Here is a 16,106-nt window from a genome sequence, read left to right on the forward strand (position 1 = left end):
TCTTCTGTTTTATAATTTCTTTACATTTCCTATGTGATTTTCTAAATCAGGGCCTATGAGGCAAGAGTAATACAATGTTAAGTTAGAGAAAAGATGCTATTCCTGTGTTAGAAGGTTTATTTTTCCCCTGTACATTACAATACTAGAACCTGCTTCAACTTCTCCCCTTAGTTGTACTCCCAGTTTTCTCCGTTACCAAATACAAAACTAAATGAAAGCAAAACATTTAAAGCATGAAAAGCATAAGCATAAGAAGATTTTTATTTAGGAACATACTTTACATGTAGTATTCTTCAGTTTAGTACTAGTTGAATAATTCTTCAGTAATATGAAAGTTAGTACTGTTAATTAGCAACTCAGTTAAGACAAAACTGCTATAAAACTGAAAATACTTAAAAAATAGAATAAGTACTACATAATTGTTTTTATTTTCACACCTATTTAAGATACTTGATCTGTAGACCTACTATACCTGGAACATTTTTGTGAAAATTTTGTAACTGGTGTCCCAACAAATGCATCAGGCAACTCTGCATCAGGGAGAGGGGGTGCTACGACTGATGGTTCTGTAATTCTAGGGCTAGAATTAGAAAGAAAATACAACATTTTTTTTTTCTCCTGCAGTCTAAAATTCAAGATTATTTCATGATAACTGATTCATAATTCTGACCTATAGAAAGCATCTGACAGTTAACCTTTTTTTCTGCAGCTTACAATTCTGCCTATTTATAAGTAAAAAGGCTGAAACAAAGCAGAAACTAGGCAGGAAAAAAAGAGATTAATATCTGAACACACAATCAAGCCTATTAAAATCTCTATACCAGCAGACTGATGGCAGTCATGCTTTTAGTATCTCTGTATTTTCATTTAGCTATTTTAAATTCTTTAAAGACATTTACCTTAATGTAAAAATAACTCTATATTTACACTGCTTTAGTGTAAATATATAATAAACGAATGTTGAGATCGTTTTAGTGGAAGCTCTCTTTGAAGATCATTTTGTTTTTACATTTTACAGACACACAGACAAAAAACCAAAGCAAACAAGCTTTTTTCAAGTCCAACTTTTTTGTCAAACACTAACACAACTCAAATGTTTTGCTTTTTATTTTGCCCTGTGTTGAGACAGAGCTAAAAAGACAAACCTTTGTTAAAGCCTTCTTACCTATCATATTGCGAGAAATTGTTTTTCTGCTCATTCCCTACCCATACTTCTCCAATTTTTGACAGGACATCACTGATGAAAGTTGCCCTCGTATGCACATTTCCTGCACTAGCTTGTTTTGCCACTGTTGATAATGGCTTTGGTCGTGAAACTATAAAATAAAGAGGTGGAAAAATATCAGACTTTGTAATCAAAGTGAAGGTTAGTTTTCCGTTATACTCTTTCCCTAAAACTTACCTTCTCTTAAGATTGATGAGGGCAAATGGTAAGGCTTGGCCCTCTCTATAGCCAGCTTCCTTTGAACTCTAGGAAGTATCTTGCCATACTGCTCTAATATAGAATTTCTGGTAACTGATCTCTCTCTCAAGCGAGGATCACGATCATTCTGATAAATGGAAAGAGTGAAGCAAAAGGTCAACTAAAAAAAATCCATTGAACAGAACACTTTGTGCTATTCTAATTTGTGAATAATTTGATTTCCTCTAAATACAAAACAGACCAACTGCACATAAGAACAGCAAATTCTACCTTGCAGTAAACACTAATTTTGCCTAATATTATTTAGCAGAGGATAGACTAGCATGATAACAAAAATTACAGCCTTATAACAATTCTAACACTCTGCAGAAACTTATTCTGATATACTTGTTATCACCTGCAATTCCCATCTCTAAATAGCTTATGGAAAAAAAGAAATGTTTCCATTGTTTTACTGAAATACCAGAGCTTTAGGTAACTTTAGAATACAAGGCAGCAGCAAATTACTTTGGATTAAATGACTATCAAAATAGTTAAGAATAAACTACCTATACTGATAAATACATCATCCACCTGAATAAAAGTCTTTAAATACAAAGCAATATTCAGGATCACCTTATAAAGTTTTACTCCTTGAAAAAATATGGTTCCAGAAAACAGCAAATGCATCACAGACTTCTAACAGAATTCATGTAACACACCATATATTTGGGGATACAAAAATAGGATAAGACTGGGATGTTTTTGGCATTCAAGTGCTAAAATGAAAGACGTGGAACTGCGGATCTCATGCTATACTTGAGTTAAAAAAGAACACCACCACACAAGTTTTACCTGTGGACTGGCATCCAGACTGCGCTCAGCTAGAGAAGTTGAGCAAGACAAGCCCCTACTTAAAACATACTCTTCATTCCAAACAAAAGGAGTGACAAATCAATTTGGTCATAGGCTCACACTGGTTACCTCACACTGACTTGCTCATATCGTCATACCTCAAACACATTATAATGAATTAGTACTCTTTCATTCATGCAGAATTCACTCACAATTTTCTGAAATTGGAGCTCTTCAAGGGTTAAAAATCTCTTGATGCTGCATATACACCCTATTTAAGCTTAACCAGGTTTTTGTATTTTTGACTTATTTGAACCACTTAAAACCAGATATTGTTTTTTTCTGGGACACGAGCTGCTCTAGATTGGGTGTAGTTTGACAAAACTGACACATCCGTAATGCAGGATTTATAACAATTAGAATTTATAGCTAAAAATAGAAAGGATATATCTATTTAAATATGCTGTTTTAAGTAGAATGAGAAATGGTCTGAAACAGTTCATAAATTCACAGAGCAGCTTGGATAAATGAAAGTCTTTGTTCAACTTTCAGATTCAGCTGTAACTAACCATGTACAAATTTATCTGTAACATTTCAAATAATAGTAAAAGAACCCTGATGAATACAAGAAGCTGAAAGGATCTTTTTCATTGATTACTATCAATTAATAGTTAGTAACATCTAACAGAAGCTTGCAGTTGTGACAGAAATGCTAGGCTTACCATAAGATTAACCTTTATCGACTGATTCAACTGCAGCGCTGGGATGTAGTTGGCACGCTGCAGATGGTGGACTAAAAGAAATTCATGATTCTGAACACCAGCATTAGTCTGTAAAAATTTCTCCAAACACTCCTGTAAAAATAAATAAATAAAAAAAATCACATTTCAAAAAATTCTTACAGTTCTGCCTCTTTTCAAAGACACAATTCAGACTTTTCTTGCTCACACATACTTGCTCAGTGCTTGTGAAGGGTAGCTTTAATAAATCTTCCATTAGTCCCATCTCCTGACAAATTTCATAGACGTGTTTTAACAGCTCTTCTATGTTTAGCTTAGTAGTATGCTGTCGCAACAGATTCCAAGCCTCCACCATGCACCTGCAAGTAATTTTTTGAGATGCAGAGGAATATTAACAGATCCGAGAAGATGATCAAATGTACTGCATAAAAAGTGTGCAGGGTATTGAGGTGATCGTGATTTACTTTCTAATATTTGTTCTCCACTTTTCACCATATTCAGATGCTAACCCAGATACTATATATATATATATATGTATATATATATATATATATATACACACACGATCTCGTTACCTGTTGGATAACAGCACAGTGAGGAAAAGCTGCACTTCACTGCTACTTGACATCGATGGCTTCATTATCTGTATGTATCTGAGGGCTCGCCTGTGCTCTCCCTGGCACATGAGAGACTGAACAATTCTCATATGTTGCCATGACACAGTTTTGATTGTGGCGGGATGGAAGAGAAGGGCCAGCGAATTCTGTAGAAGTTAGAAATTAAGTTTATTATGATATACAGGCACACTCCTGCAACAACAACAACAACAGAGCTTCCCAAGGAAGGGTGATTATGAATGTTAGCGAAGCTTATATAACTAGTACCAACAGAAAGTAAATATAAATTTGAAATATTTGTATAAAACCAGACTCATATAAATCAAAATAAGTGTCTCAATAAATTCATACATTCCTAGGTTAAGTAAATCTGCCTCCAAACATCATTTTTATAAATATATTAAGTTTTTCTCCCAGACAAACCAATTATATTATCATAATAGGCAAAGAACAACATTAAGCACTAGAAAGAACATGAATTAAACTAAAAAATCACCTTTGCAGTTTTTCCCCTCACATCTTGCTATGTTCATTGCTTCATTAAAATATACTTTATAGAAAATTATTTTTGAGAAAATGCTCAGCTGTGACCTGAACAGATGACTTCGAAAATTCAAATTATAAACCACTCAGAAAGTTGGTTTCCTCTTCATTTTAATCAATTTCATGTTAAACCAATTAAAAGGAAATTTGAAATTGTAATTCACTGCTGCTGCCTAAGTGCTACTGAAGATGTTATAACTACAAAAAAAAATTCTGATTTTGTTAGCAGTTAGTATTAGTTAAGCACCAATTTTTAGAATTTTTCTAGATTATAGCTTTGTACCATAATGTACATATAACAAAACAGTGACATACTTACCTCAAAATCATTATGGTCTAGAAGCCAAAAACCTTGAATAAGCTTAACAAGACCCCAAGGGATAGCAAAGGCAGTTGGGAAGGAGTCAATTGAAGTTTCTGTTTTATTTGGAAAGGAATGCATTATATCTAGCAGCAAATAAATTGTCTGATATCAAATATCTGGTTAAGGCTAATACATTATGACTAAAGTTTTTCACATTACATTTATGGAAGATGGCAATTAAAATAATATGAAAGTGTTAGGAAGCAGAAAATAGGAACATAAAAATTTTAGCCTATTATAATCCAGAGATAGACAGTTCTTAATCACTAAAATGCATTCTAAAAAAAAAAAATCGGAACGATTACTTTTAGATTTATGCAAGATGTTTGTAAAACCTTACTTTTACAAATAACTCAATTATAAGCTCAGGGCTTGGACATGCTAGGCACTTGAAAGCTCACATCTTAATTATTACAGTAATTAAATTCCATGTTTTGATTTTTTTCCATTTAAAGAGACTGTAAAACAATGTGAATTATGCTACTTCTAGACTACAAGTTAACTGATTTTTTTTTTTTTAGTGTACATTTTCTCATTCTGACATTCATTTTTAGGGACATTCCAGTATGACAACTGTGAGGTACAGCAGTTTTTCAAGCGCTCACTCTCTCGACTCATCTCCCTGCTTGGTTAAATAACAATATTAGAACAGAAGCAATCATCTTGCGTAAATACCCAGCAATTCAAAAAACTGTTTTCTGCCTCATGACATTTCTATATGTTTATTATTCTGTGTGTTTGCACTTTTAGCAGAACAAAAGCAAGTGCAAGATTCCAGCAAAGTCGTGTCCTGATAAACCACTGCTAGAATTCTTTCTCCTCTGAAGCAGCACATTTTAGTTCATCATCCTAAAATGCAGCCCATTTGCTACTGATATGGGTGCTTAAGAATAAATTTAATTTTGATAAAGTTTTATCTTTAATCTTAAAAAGCCTTTTCTTAGCATCAAAAAAAGCTTTGCAACAAGAATGAAAATCATGAAAAACCCTCTGTATGAAGAAATAAGGCAATAGTTCCATTTACTGATTAATTCTAAACTGAATGTATTCATCTGCCTTGTATTTGAAGCACAGATTAAAAAAGCACATTATTAAAACTTAAACATCTGTTCATATACTGAAGGTGCCTATTCTGAAAGTGTAGTAAGGGTAACAGGAAAGGATACAATCGCATGTTTGTAGCTTTCTTCAATATTTTCTAATAAATAAAGATCCAGCAGTGCCTATAACAAAAAAGAGAATAAGCTTTAGAAGTAGCCATCTTTAATAAATCACTATTTCTCTTAAAGAAAACAAAAACAAACAAAAAAACATACAACCAACAACAAAACCCTGAAACACTTGCATGTAAACTAGCAGGTGGGTATTTCCCAGTTCCTCCTTCGTCTCTCTGCCACAGCTTCTCAACTTGATCTCCTAACTGGGAAACCATTCCATCAATCATCAAGCAGTCAGAATTCCATTTCCCTCTGAAACAAAAGTAGCAAGGATGGAGGAAAATATTAACTTCAACCTCTGACTGTAACAGATTCCCTCCAGTAAAAACAACAACAAAAAAGGCCTAATGAGTCGAAGATGATCTTTTCAGTAATAACAAGTTACAAAGGTTAATCAATGAATTAAGGATGCTACAAACACAACAATGCTATTTTCTCACCTTATTTCCCGTTAAGCGGTTAAATAGCACAAACACACAAGGCACTGCTACTAAGCACAGACGTAAATAAATATCCTAACACAGTAAACTCTGTATCCATCAGAAGATGTTCACAGCTGAATTAAAGAATACTGCTGGTAAGTACGCCAAGCACAGCAAATAACTGCTCATGTAAAACCATTTGCTGCTGCTGCTGGGTTTGCAGGGAAGCTCTCTAGAGTCGTCGGACAAACCTTACCTTGATAAACGCTCAAGTTTCTGCCGGTGACCAGTGTAGTAGCTTTGGATCAGAGGATAATTGTAGAAGGGTCTAGACAACTGCATATCATCATCTGCATGCAAGAAAGCAAGTTAAAACAGTAATTAGATTTTAACTTTTAAGAGACAGAAAGTTATGCCTTTTTTTTTTTCCACTTGTACAAACAAAGCTCCAGCCTCCTATTATTATCTTTGCTAAAATAGAAGCAAGTCTTGATACTCAATTTGAAGTTTACTGTTACTCTGGCAAAGAAAATTGCTTCAAAGGCTTTTTTTTTTTTTGGATATGTGAAGTGAGCATTTGTAAGGCCTTTACTAAGGCTGATATGGAAATATATAATGCATCTGAATAAAGTACTTCCAACGTGTAAACAGCATTTTTATTGTAAGAACAAGCATCCAGTATATGCTGTTTTATGTTTAATTTCTTAAAAACAAAACAAAAAAAAAAGTATTTCAAGTTATGGATGCAAGCAACTCTTTAAAGTCAAAGTCTTAAAAACTACTACTAAAGATGATTCAGGAAGGAAACAGCTTGCATCACCCTGTATTATGCATTAGCAAACAAACAAACAAAGCAAGTCATTAAAACCTAATTTCACCAACTGAAGTTCAGCACACACTATCGCTCAAATAGTACTACTCGTTGCTGAGGACACTTTTACAAAAACAGGGCTAAGAACATGTCCCCAGGAATCACTTGCTGGGTAGTCTCCCTGCTACAGAGCACAGTTTAAGCTTACCTAAACCCTCTGGAAGGAGATTAGACCGGCAGAACCAGATGACCACTTGGGCATACAAAGAGATGAGGCTTGTCACAACTTGCTTGTTCTTCAGATCTGTAAAACCTGAAAACACATGCAATTTTTTAAGGCATATGTCCTTCATCACACGTAGAAAACAAAATAACATCGTAAAACCCATCTGATTTTCACTACCACCAATTAAAAAAAGCGCAAACTATTAATGGTACTAATGAATAAGACTTCTTAAATGTAACAAAGATTCTTAAATAGCAAGGAATCACTTTTTAAAAATAGGCCAAGAACAACTAATAATATAAAAAAAAACTACATAAACTCAAATAACTTATTTTACAAGTTACTTTTTTATGCTTTGTTTATAAGTTCTAAGAGTCTGTATACAATATTTGCGTACTACTATAAACTCAGGACAATTTTTGGTATTACCTTATGCGGTTGTTTTAATTTCGATTCAGCTATTTATATGACTTCTTGCCGAATCTAACTCCCCATGCAAGCACCTGCATGAATTCCATGGCAAATAATTTCCCTGAACTCAGTGCGTACTAATAGGCAGCTGAAACTTTTCTTCACTCAGACTTAAGCCCTTCTAACTAAAAATATCCTCCAAGCAGCATTTTTGCTGCTTTGCTTTCATCATAACATGAACTCATGTTTCCATGATTACAACCCAAACAATTTCAAATCAGAAATCTAATTTAATAATAGGATATACCAAATATTTAGTAATTTTATTACAAACCTTTTTCAGTAAGTTCTTGCGCTTCTGTTAAAAAGCAGTTCAAGACTGTGCTAAGGTTGCTCAGGAGCAACTGGCAGTGCTGAAGAGACTGGATAGTTTGTGGGTCAATGAAGTTGCAAGTGCCATCAAACAGCGGGACACCTTTCCAGAGATAAAGGTTCTGTCATTAGCATACATGACAAGTTCAAAGTTCATTTAAAAAACTGTGTGCAATATAATATACCTTCATATTACTGAATGTGCTTGATTCAGAAAGTAGTACGCTTCTAAAATGACTACATTTTAATACTCACATATTTGGTCAAATTCATCTTTTGTATAGATTACTTTATTCCACGTCCACTCAAGAACAAAGCGCAAATTAGCAGCAGAACTTGGTTGCTCTAAATAATAGAAAAATAATAGAAATAATAAGAAAATAGAAATAGTAGAAAAAAATTTCAAGACCCAGAATATATTTTTAAGTATTTCCTTCTAAGTATTACCTTCAGATGTCCAATGTTTAATGCATCCAGTCAGAAGTTCTAAGGAACTTGTCTGGACAGCAGCTGACAATATTGCTTCTAGCTGTTCCTCCTAAACATAGCAAACAAAATAAGAAGTTAACATACTTTCAGGATCGGCAGCAAGTATCTGTTCCTGTGTGTAGACATATTCAGAAAGTCAATTAGTACACATCTAACGTCACACCACTTTTCTTAATCCTAGACACAGATTGAACAGTACTGCTGCTATTAAGAACACATGAATTTCCTCTGGCATTTCCAACTACTGACGGCTAATTCCAGTCTTTTTCTGCATGCCTCTTTATCATAGTCTTTATTTACTGATCTCCAATTAACTACTTTCAGTAATAGCCTTGATGCATGCTGTGGCATACAGTATCTCCCCCAGGACTGCATGAAGAGAACAGAACAAATGCAAGCCTGCAATGGTCACACCAGAAACAGTGAAGCAAAGGATAATCACTACGACAGTGAATTATTTCCAGCTCCAAAACATTAAGTTCTAATCTTCTGAAGTGACAGGAAAGTGAAGTTGTAAATTAAATCTTAATAGTTTGACATTTTAGAGTGTTCAAATACTGCATTATAATAGAATTTGCTACTTAATCATTTCTGCATTTTAAGACATTGAGAAGTTACTTATACTGTGATTAGCCTTAAGTCAGTAAGCACCGAAGTAACATTTCTACACCATACATCTACAGGACAAAACAGGAATGACACAATTATGTGACCATAGCTATTGAGAAATTAAAGAGTGAAGTAGAGTACATTGACATTTGGCTTCTTCAGTTACTGCTATTTACTAGCATTCTCATTTTATGTCCCTCCTCACATTTCCTGACAATTCAGGTTTAAAAATTGTCTTCCAGTCCTCCCAAAAATCCTTTAAAGGAGAAATCAAAAAGAACAAATATAGCACGTTTCAAACACAGAGCAAAAACCCTGAAAGCTTGAAGTACATCAGAATTTTCTACCAAACACACATCTATTGCGTTTTTAGTACATTTACCTTCGGTGCCATCACGGTGACTACTAAATTTCCCATCTTTGTTTGAAGCTGAAAGTCATTCTATAAAAGAAGCCCTGCTGTCCTATATACTTTTTACCTTAAACTGCACACAAATTTTACCACAGAGCAAGTATAGAGAAATTATATTTTTGTACTCATAATTTGGGGAGTTAACTGCTATGCAGAGCCATGAAATACTAAGCAGCAGTTTATTTGTATTCAATTTGATTCTTTGTCTCCTCCCCTCCCCCCCCAAAATAACAAACAAACAAAACACATTCAAAACTATGTTTCCATCCTGGTAAAATCCTTCCAGTCAAAGCAACCTCCATAAATTAGAATACACAGATGATTTTCCATCTTTTTCTCAGCACTGTTTCAGAAGAGGAAACACACCACATAATACTTAATGGTGGCAAAGAAAACTCCAAACCAAGCTTTTCAACCATGATAATTCTGATTTTTTTTGTTACTAACATTCCACAACAAACAAAAGCCCACTCAGATCAGTAGCAAGACTCTGGACAGCACAATTTGCACTTTGGCAAAGGTTATTCAGGCATTCCTTCAATTCTCAAGTTATTTCCAAACTGGAGATGACTACCCAAAACATTTAATTTGTATGTGAAAGTCAACATCAGGTCTGCAAAATAAGCAGTCCATTGGCCAGGTCTATTTCCCAAGAAATTCCTTTCAGCTGCCACCCAGCACAAAAGTGCTCTTTGCCCCAGTGCTTTCCCAAATGCCATGAAGAATCCGAGAGAGCAGGGTGAGGCAGGGGGGCTGCTCTCACCTCCCCAGCAACTGCTCCGGCCCCCCAGACAGCGTGACTGTCCACACGTGCAGCGAGTTGACGATGGCAGCCGTTCTCATGTGAGCCAGACCTCCCTACTGTCAACTGCTCAAGCCAACCTACTGCTCACATTCACTCATGGGGATGCAAAGATGTCCTGACGGAAAAATCCATCTGGCCAGCACTAACTGCTCACTTCACAGGGCTTATGAGCAGTCCACAATTAATAAAGAGATCTCTAAGGACTGTGTTTAAAGACAGCACCCACTGAACTCGGTAGTTTCAATCTAAGAATATAGTATTATTTCTGTGACTTAAGTCAACAGTTCAACAACCATGCTTACACACAACAGGCAAGCAATGTCAAAACCAGACTGTCATATCCTGTGGCTTTCACAGCCTGTCAGCTAACTTATTATGGATACATTTCCCCCTTGATTCTTGATACACACTCACCTGACTCAAACTAGATGGTTGGACATCTAGTAGCCTTGGAGAGAGCAGGCCAGCTACAAGACATCTTTTGTAGCTATCGCAAATGGTTTCATTTATTGAAGGACCAGATTTCTTTAAAAAATTCAAAGTCTGAAACAATCAAAAACAGCTTTATTACTCAGTTGTGCAAAAATTAGTAATATAAATGTTCATGTAAACAGTCAGAAAGGCTGCATCAGTAATATGCTTCAGAAGAAAAACAATCTGAATCATCCCAGTAAGAATGGCTACCTAGTCTTGAAGATGGCAACCAAATGAACACCTATAGCTCATTAAAAAAGTAAAATCTATAATCCTATAATATATATATTTATATATATATATTTTTTTTTCCAAACATTGTCAACTGAAAGTTCATTATTTCCTCCCAAAAATTACTTGTTAAAATTTGTTATAATTTGGTCACACTGGTAGAGGAAAAAAAAACAAACAAAACCCCAGTCATTTCATCTTCACAGTTAAAAAAAATATTCTGTCCCTTCTCTATCCTCCTCTTTAATTAGGGATGAAAATCCTGACTCAGAACCACATAGGCTCTTTTCAATGATGGTTAAGAAATAACTGTTTTTCTCCCTAACCTCTACAACATTTTTCTTCTGCACCCTAGAATAACACTGTATTTCTTTCTAGCCATTCAACAGGTGATGCTGCTCCAGCACGTCATCCCCAGTTTTACAGTTCCAGAAGTGGATGTAAGACCTAATGATTTCTATAAAACTAGCAGGACAAATGGCAATTATGTGGGCATAAAACTATCTCTTATGGTGAAAGCAGTGCAATGTAAATCCAAGAAAAAGTAAATTGCTTGACATTCTTAAAATACATAAAAGGTCACCTCTTTTTGAAAGCCAGTGCACGTCATGTGAACAACTCCAGAGTTCAGCAAAAAAGTACCATCTACAGGGAAATAAAAAAATAATAGAATTCTTTCAGGTGATTTTTTTTTTTTTATATTCTTACGGCTGCATTATCACCATTTTAAAAATTAAAAATGACAAGGCACCTGAAAAGATAAATGAGTAACCACTTAACTTCAGCTTGTCATTCACAACTTTTTACAAAAATAATCACTATGTCCATGAAGAAACCCGATTTCTGTTGCTACTGAGGTGGAAGAGCTTCAACTCCAAGTCATTTAGTTTTGTAACAATCACAACCTCACAGGGCTGTGGAACTCAACACTCAGTACACTATCAAATACCGTGGCAGTGCCACACATTCACAGATGCACTTGATAACTATTTCTCTCTGTTTTTCTTTTTTTTTTGGGGGGGGGGGGGGCTGGGGGGGGATGGGAAGGGTACATAATGAATAAAACAATCAGTAACATTTGACCGTAATTCTTAACCTTTCCCCTACAAAACACAGCGAAATACCTACCAAAATTATAGGTGCTTGGATTGAAAAACTGCTCAGGTGGTGGGTAAGACGGAGGAACTCCACGATTTAAGCTCCGCTCATGTACCAGAACATCCAAGATGCGGTTTGGGGAAGTCATGCTCACTACATTATCCAGTGACCATAATGCAAAATAGGGACAATTATGAAGGAATTCTCCTGGCCTTTAAGAAAACACAGGTAAAAATTAAAGATTAACATTCAAATGAGCTATTAGTAAGGATACTGAAAACAACTTAGTAAAACTAAGTAACTACCTTAGTGAATCCGGCATCTGAGCATGATACCAGCGATTAATGTCAAAGATGCCCAGATAAGTAGATGGTTTTCCCTGGCCATATGTATTCACTTGCCAGCTGAAGACTGACACACTGGTGTCAGGTGATATTACTGTAAGAGACAAGACATGGCTTCTTATTTGTAGAAAATACAGAATTTCTCTTCCTTTATTTTTTATTTTTATTTCTTCTGCTTCTATTTTAGCTCAATTTATTATATCACTCACTATTACTAAAAATAAGCAATTCAGCACAATAGATAATTCTCTAATACAGGTTACAGTCATACTGGCACCTTTTCTGATAAAATTTTATCAATTCTATCAGATTCTATTGATTCTACCTATTTTATCAATTTCATTTAATCAAACCAAATGAATTACGTATTATTAGAAATTAATTTTCCATGTCAAAAACTGATTAAAATATTTAGTTAGATGAGTACTTCATTAAAAATATGCTAGAAACATATACATTGCTACTGCTAGAAAGGAAATGAATACACAACTTTATCCTACAGTTTCATAACTCAACTGGCATTGTTAAGTTTCTAGATTAGCCTCTCTTGAAAGTTTTAAGAATACGTGCTTTCCACCATATTCCAAACAGAAGACTACAACTAATTCCACAAAATAAGAACCACTCAAAAATCAGGACTAAAAAAAAAAAAAAAAAAAAATCTAAAGCAAAACATTCACAGTGTTACATTGCAGTACTCCATTAGCAAAAGAGTGTCTTCTCTGGAGAGAATGTGGTCATTAGATATAAGCAAATCATGTGGGACATGATTTACATTGATAGTATTAAGAACAAGAGAACAAACTTTGGCAAAATGTTTTCTTTTTTTCTGCTCTGCTGAATTCATCATTACAGTTTAGGGACTCTCAAATACTTTGCTCTGTTTTACTGTGAATTTCTGTTCTATTCCGGTTTTCTCAACTGCTGAAATCGCCTCTAAAGATAACAATTATTTTCATAACTCAGAACACAGCTTCACTGCTAGTTTCAATACACATTCAGCAAAAGCCCATCCATGCCTAGAACTTAAGTTGAAAAAGATGCTGAATAAAGACCAACAAGGAACCATCAGAAAAAGTACAGGTACTGTACGAAGCATGATGCACGGAGAGAGGAAACACAAAGAGGGATAAAAATGAAGAAAAATTAGAAGTGTTTAGAAAGAGCTCTCCTCGGAAACATACAACAAATGGAAAAAACGTCTGGACGGAGGAAGGATGGCATCATAGCATGAGATGGAAATTACTAGTTCAGCATTAAAGCAAAGATAACACAGAGAAACAGACTAGGAGTATCACGCAACTAACTTATTCTGATGTTACAGAAAAGGCAAGGCTGGTAAGAAATGATGGAAAAGGACTGAAGTCAAAAATTATGAAAATCATCATTTCAGCAGCAGTTTCAAAGATATGGAGGGAGTATAACTGAATTTATAAATCCAGGGATGTGTGCTTAACTATTGCAAGACGGAGGAAGACACGACAAGAAATTCAACTGTTTACAGAGATGAGGAAAACCATTAAGAGTAGTTAGATGTAGAAATCTATGAGATGTAGGAAAAACTGGCTTAGGAAGATGCAAGCACAGGTCTGAACAAGGAAAGTTATCCAGATGACAGTTCTAAGCAACAGAAAGAATCCTCTTGTTATTCAACAAATAGAAGAGAGCTGCAAGAATAAAAGGACTGAAAAGCATTAACTTTAATTATGCTATATTAATTATTAGATAGATCGCCTACCAAACATTGCTACAAGAAGTCAACCAGCTTAAAATAAAACCCTTTTCCCTCCTCCCTTCCCCAAAGAAGCCCCATTCTATGATCTTGAAGCTGCCCATACAAAGGTATTCATTCACTGGCCTAAAATAAACCAAAACACTAAAAAGCAATTTGAATGTACCAAGAAAATCCTAAGTATCGGACAAGTCACAGTAAATGATGAATTCAGGTAAGCCCATATCAACAAATAATTTGTATTATTTTAACTAAGGGTTAGGAAGAACGAATTCACCCTTTTATAAACCTTAACTTCAATGTTCTCTTTACAAAAAGTACTGACTTCTTAACGTATTTACTCCCTCAAGGAAAGAAAGTAACAGGTAGCATAAAATGTAAAAATGTTTTTCTTCTTCTACTGCATATAAAAATATTCTGAAAACTTAACACTGTCAATGGATCATGTAGTTAACAGGTCAAATTACTGAAAAAGCCTATCCAGCCTATCACTTAGATACACCACTCCACTTTCTATCCAGAGTTTTAAAGATAATTAAGCATGAATTAAATTAATCTTCTGTCACAGAAGTATACAGTTTCTGGCATTAAGGTATTTACTCATTATCAAATTTCCTCTGACATACTGCACTTCAAATATCTGTATTTGAATATAAGGTAAGCATTTAATTTTTAAAATAAGTCAAATATGCGAATCTGTACAGTCATTATATGGTTAGACTGAAAGTAGATAACAGCATTCATTGCTCAGATTTTAAACACATTCCCTTTGGAACAACCCAATGTGTATAAGACACGGACATGGAACAAACCTTCGTTAATGCTATCCTCTCTGTCAACATGGTTGCGAAATTTTTCTATAGTTTGACAACTGAGTAATTTAGTATTGCTGGTCTGTCCTCTCAAAGGAAAGACTCCACCCGTGAGATCTAAACTGTACCTTTCTTCACAGTATTCCAAACCCTGGGAAAAATAAAAGCAAAAAGGTAATTTTGAGATTAATATACATATTATTACATCTAATATGAAAGACTATGCATCTAACACAATACAGGTACATTATGGATTTCTGACGAGATTATTTGATAGTAAATAGAAACTACATCTGATATATAAGAGAATTTCAAGTGTAAAATGATAACTGAAATGATAACTTCTTACTGATTAGCAGTCATCTTTTGTACCACAATAGCACCCACTTACTCCTCCTCTGATTCCGTCGAAGAAACTAAAGGGTGAAACATCCCTCAGTTCCTTCAACAAGCACGACAGCAACAGCAGGGGAAAATGGAGTGGAATATGCAATACACATCAACCCACACGGGACCTTGACTTAGTACAGACTTGGCAATTCTGAGACATTAAAAAATCTGAGCACTACTCTGTTGCACCTCTGACATTGAGTTTTTTCTAGTTAAGTGTTAACTGAAAAACTGTCATTCCAAACGCCCATGGTTTAAGGAATGCATTAATTGTGGACAAGTAGCAGCTCCACGGATTCATAAATGAACTTTTGCCAAATTCCGCTCAAGCATCCTGGGCTCTATTAGAGCTTTGAAATGAACTGGCAACAAACCAAAATATTTTCATTGAAGACATCTAACTCCTAACCTGAGGAGAGACCAGCATTCTAGCAAATGCTACAATAATTTTCAAAGCTATCTAAATAAAACCAAGTCTTTCATTGCTAAAAACCAATAATGCTAAAATTCATACGCCCACAAGTATACAACATTCCTTCTGTTTTAGCTAGAGGCTTTGGAAATTTTAACAGACAAATACAGAAAAGATAGAAGTATCTAATCATCTCTTTGAAACTAGTGTGAAGACTGAGCAGAGAATCTCACTTCTATTATAGAGGGAATAATCACTAAAAACAATTTTCAAATGAACGATGTATTACTGTACAAGAGGTCCACAATTCCAAAAGAT

The 16,106-nt window shown here is 34.8% G+C and overlaps 1 protein-coding gene across 1 annotated transcript in view; it reads right to left on the bottom strand.

Moving 5' to 3' along the window:
• The window catches only part of AHCTF1 (AT-hook containing transcription factor 1), a 46,630-nt gene that overhangs the window by 13,210 nt on the left and 17,314 nt on the right, over positions 1-16,106 (bottom strand). Inside the window, exons 8-26 of the mRNA XM_088524167.1 lie at positions 14,987-15,137; positions 12,404-12,536; positions 12,129-12,310; positions 11,584-11,645; positions 10,710-10,838; positions 8,428-8,518; positions 8,236-8,325; positions 7,943-8,083; positions 7,180-7,284; positions 6,417-6,510; positions 5,867-5,990; positions 5,688-5,744; positions 4,477-4,623; positions 3,573-3,760; positions 3,212-3,356; positions 2,980-3,111; positions 1,403-1,550; positions 1,166-1,316; positions 473-580 (exon numbers count right to left, since the gene is read on the bottom strand). Coding sequence (XP_088380293.1) covers positions 473-580; positions 1,166-1,316; positions 1,403-1,550; positions 2,980-3,111; positions 3,212-3,356; positions 3,573-3,760; positions 4,477-4,623; positions 5,688-5,744; positions 5,867-5,990; positions 6,417-6,510; positions 7,180-7,284; positions 7,943-8,083; positions 8,236-8,325; positions 8,428-8,518; positions 10,710-10,838; positions 11,584-11,645; positions 12,129-12,310; positions 12,404-12,536; positions 14,987-15,137 — 2,378 coding nt within the window. The remainder of the gene's footprint in view (positions 1-472; positions 581-1,165; positions 1,317-1,402; positions 1,551-2,979; positions 3,112-3,211; positions 3,357-3,572; positions 3,761-4,476; positions 4,624-5,687; positions 5,745-5,866; positions 5,991-6,416; positions 6,511-7,179; positions 7,285-7,942; positions 8,084-8,235; positions 8,326-8,427; positions 8,519-10,709; positions 10,839-11,583; positions 11,646-12,128; positions 12,311-12,403; positions 12,537-14,986; positions 15,138-16,106) is intronic.

The sequence above is a fragment of the Tinamus guttatus genome, unplaced genomic scaffold, assembly GCF_059628265.1.
Source record: "Tinamus guttatus ecotype Peru unplaced genomic scaffold, ASM5962826v1 Tinamus_guttatus_pri_ptg000208l, whole genome shotgun sequence".
Classification (NCBI taxonomy): Eukaryota; Metazoa; Chordata; class Aves; order Tinamiformes; family Tinamidae; genus Tinamus; species Tinamus guttatus.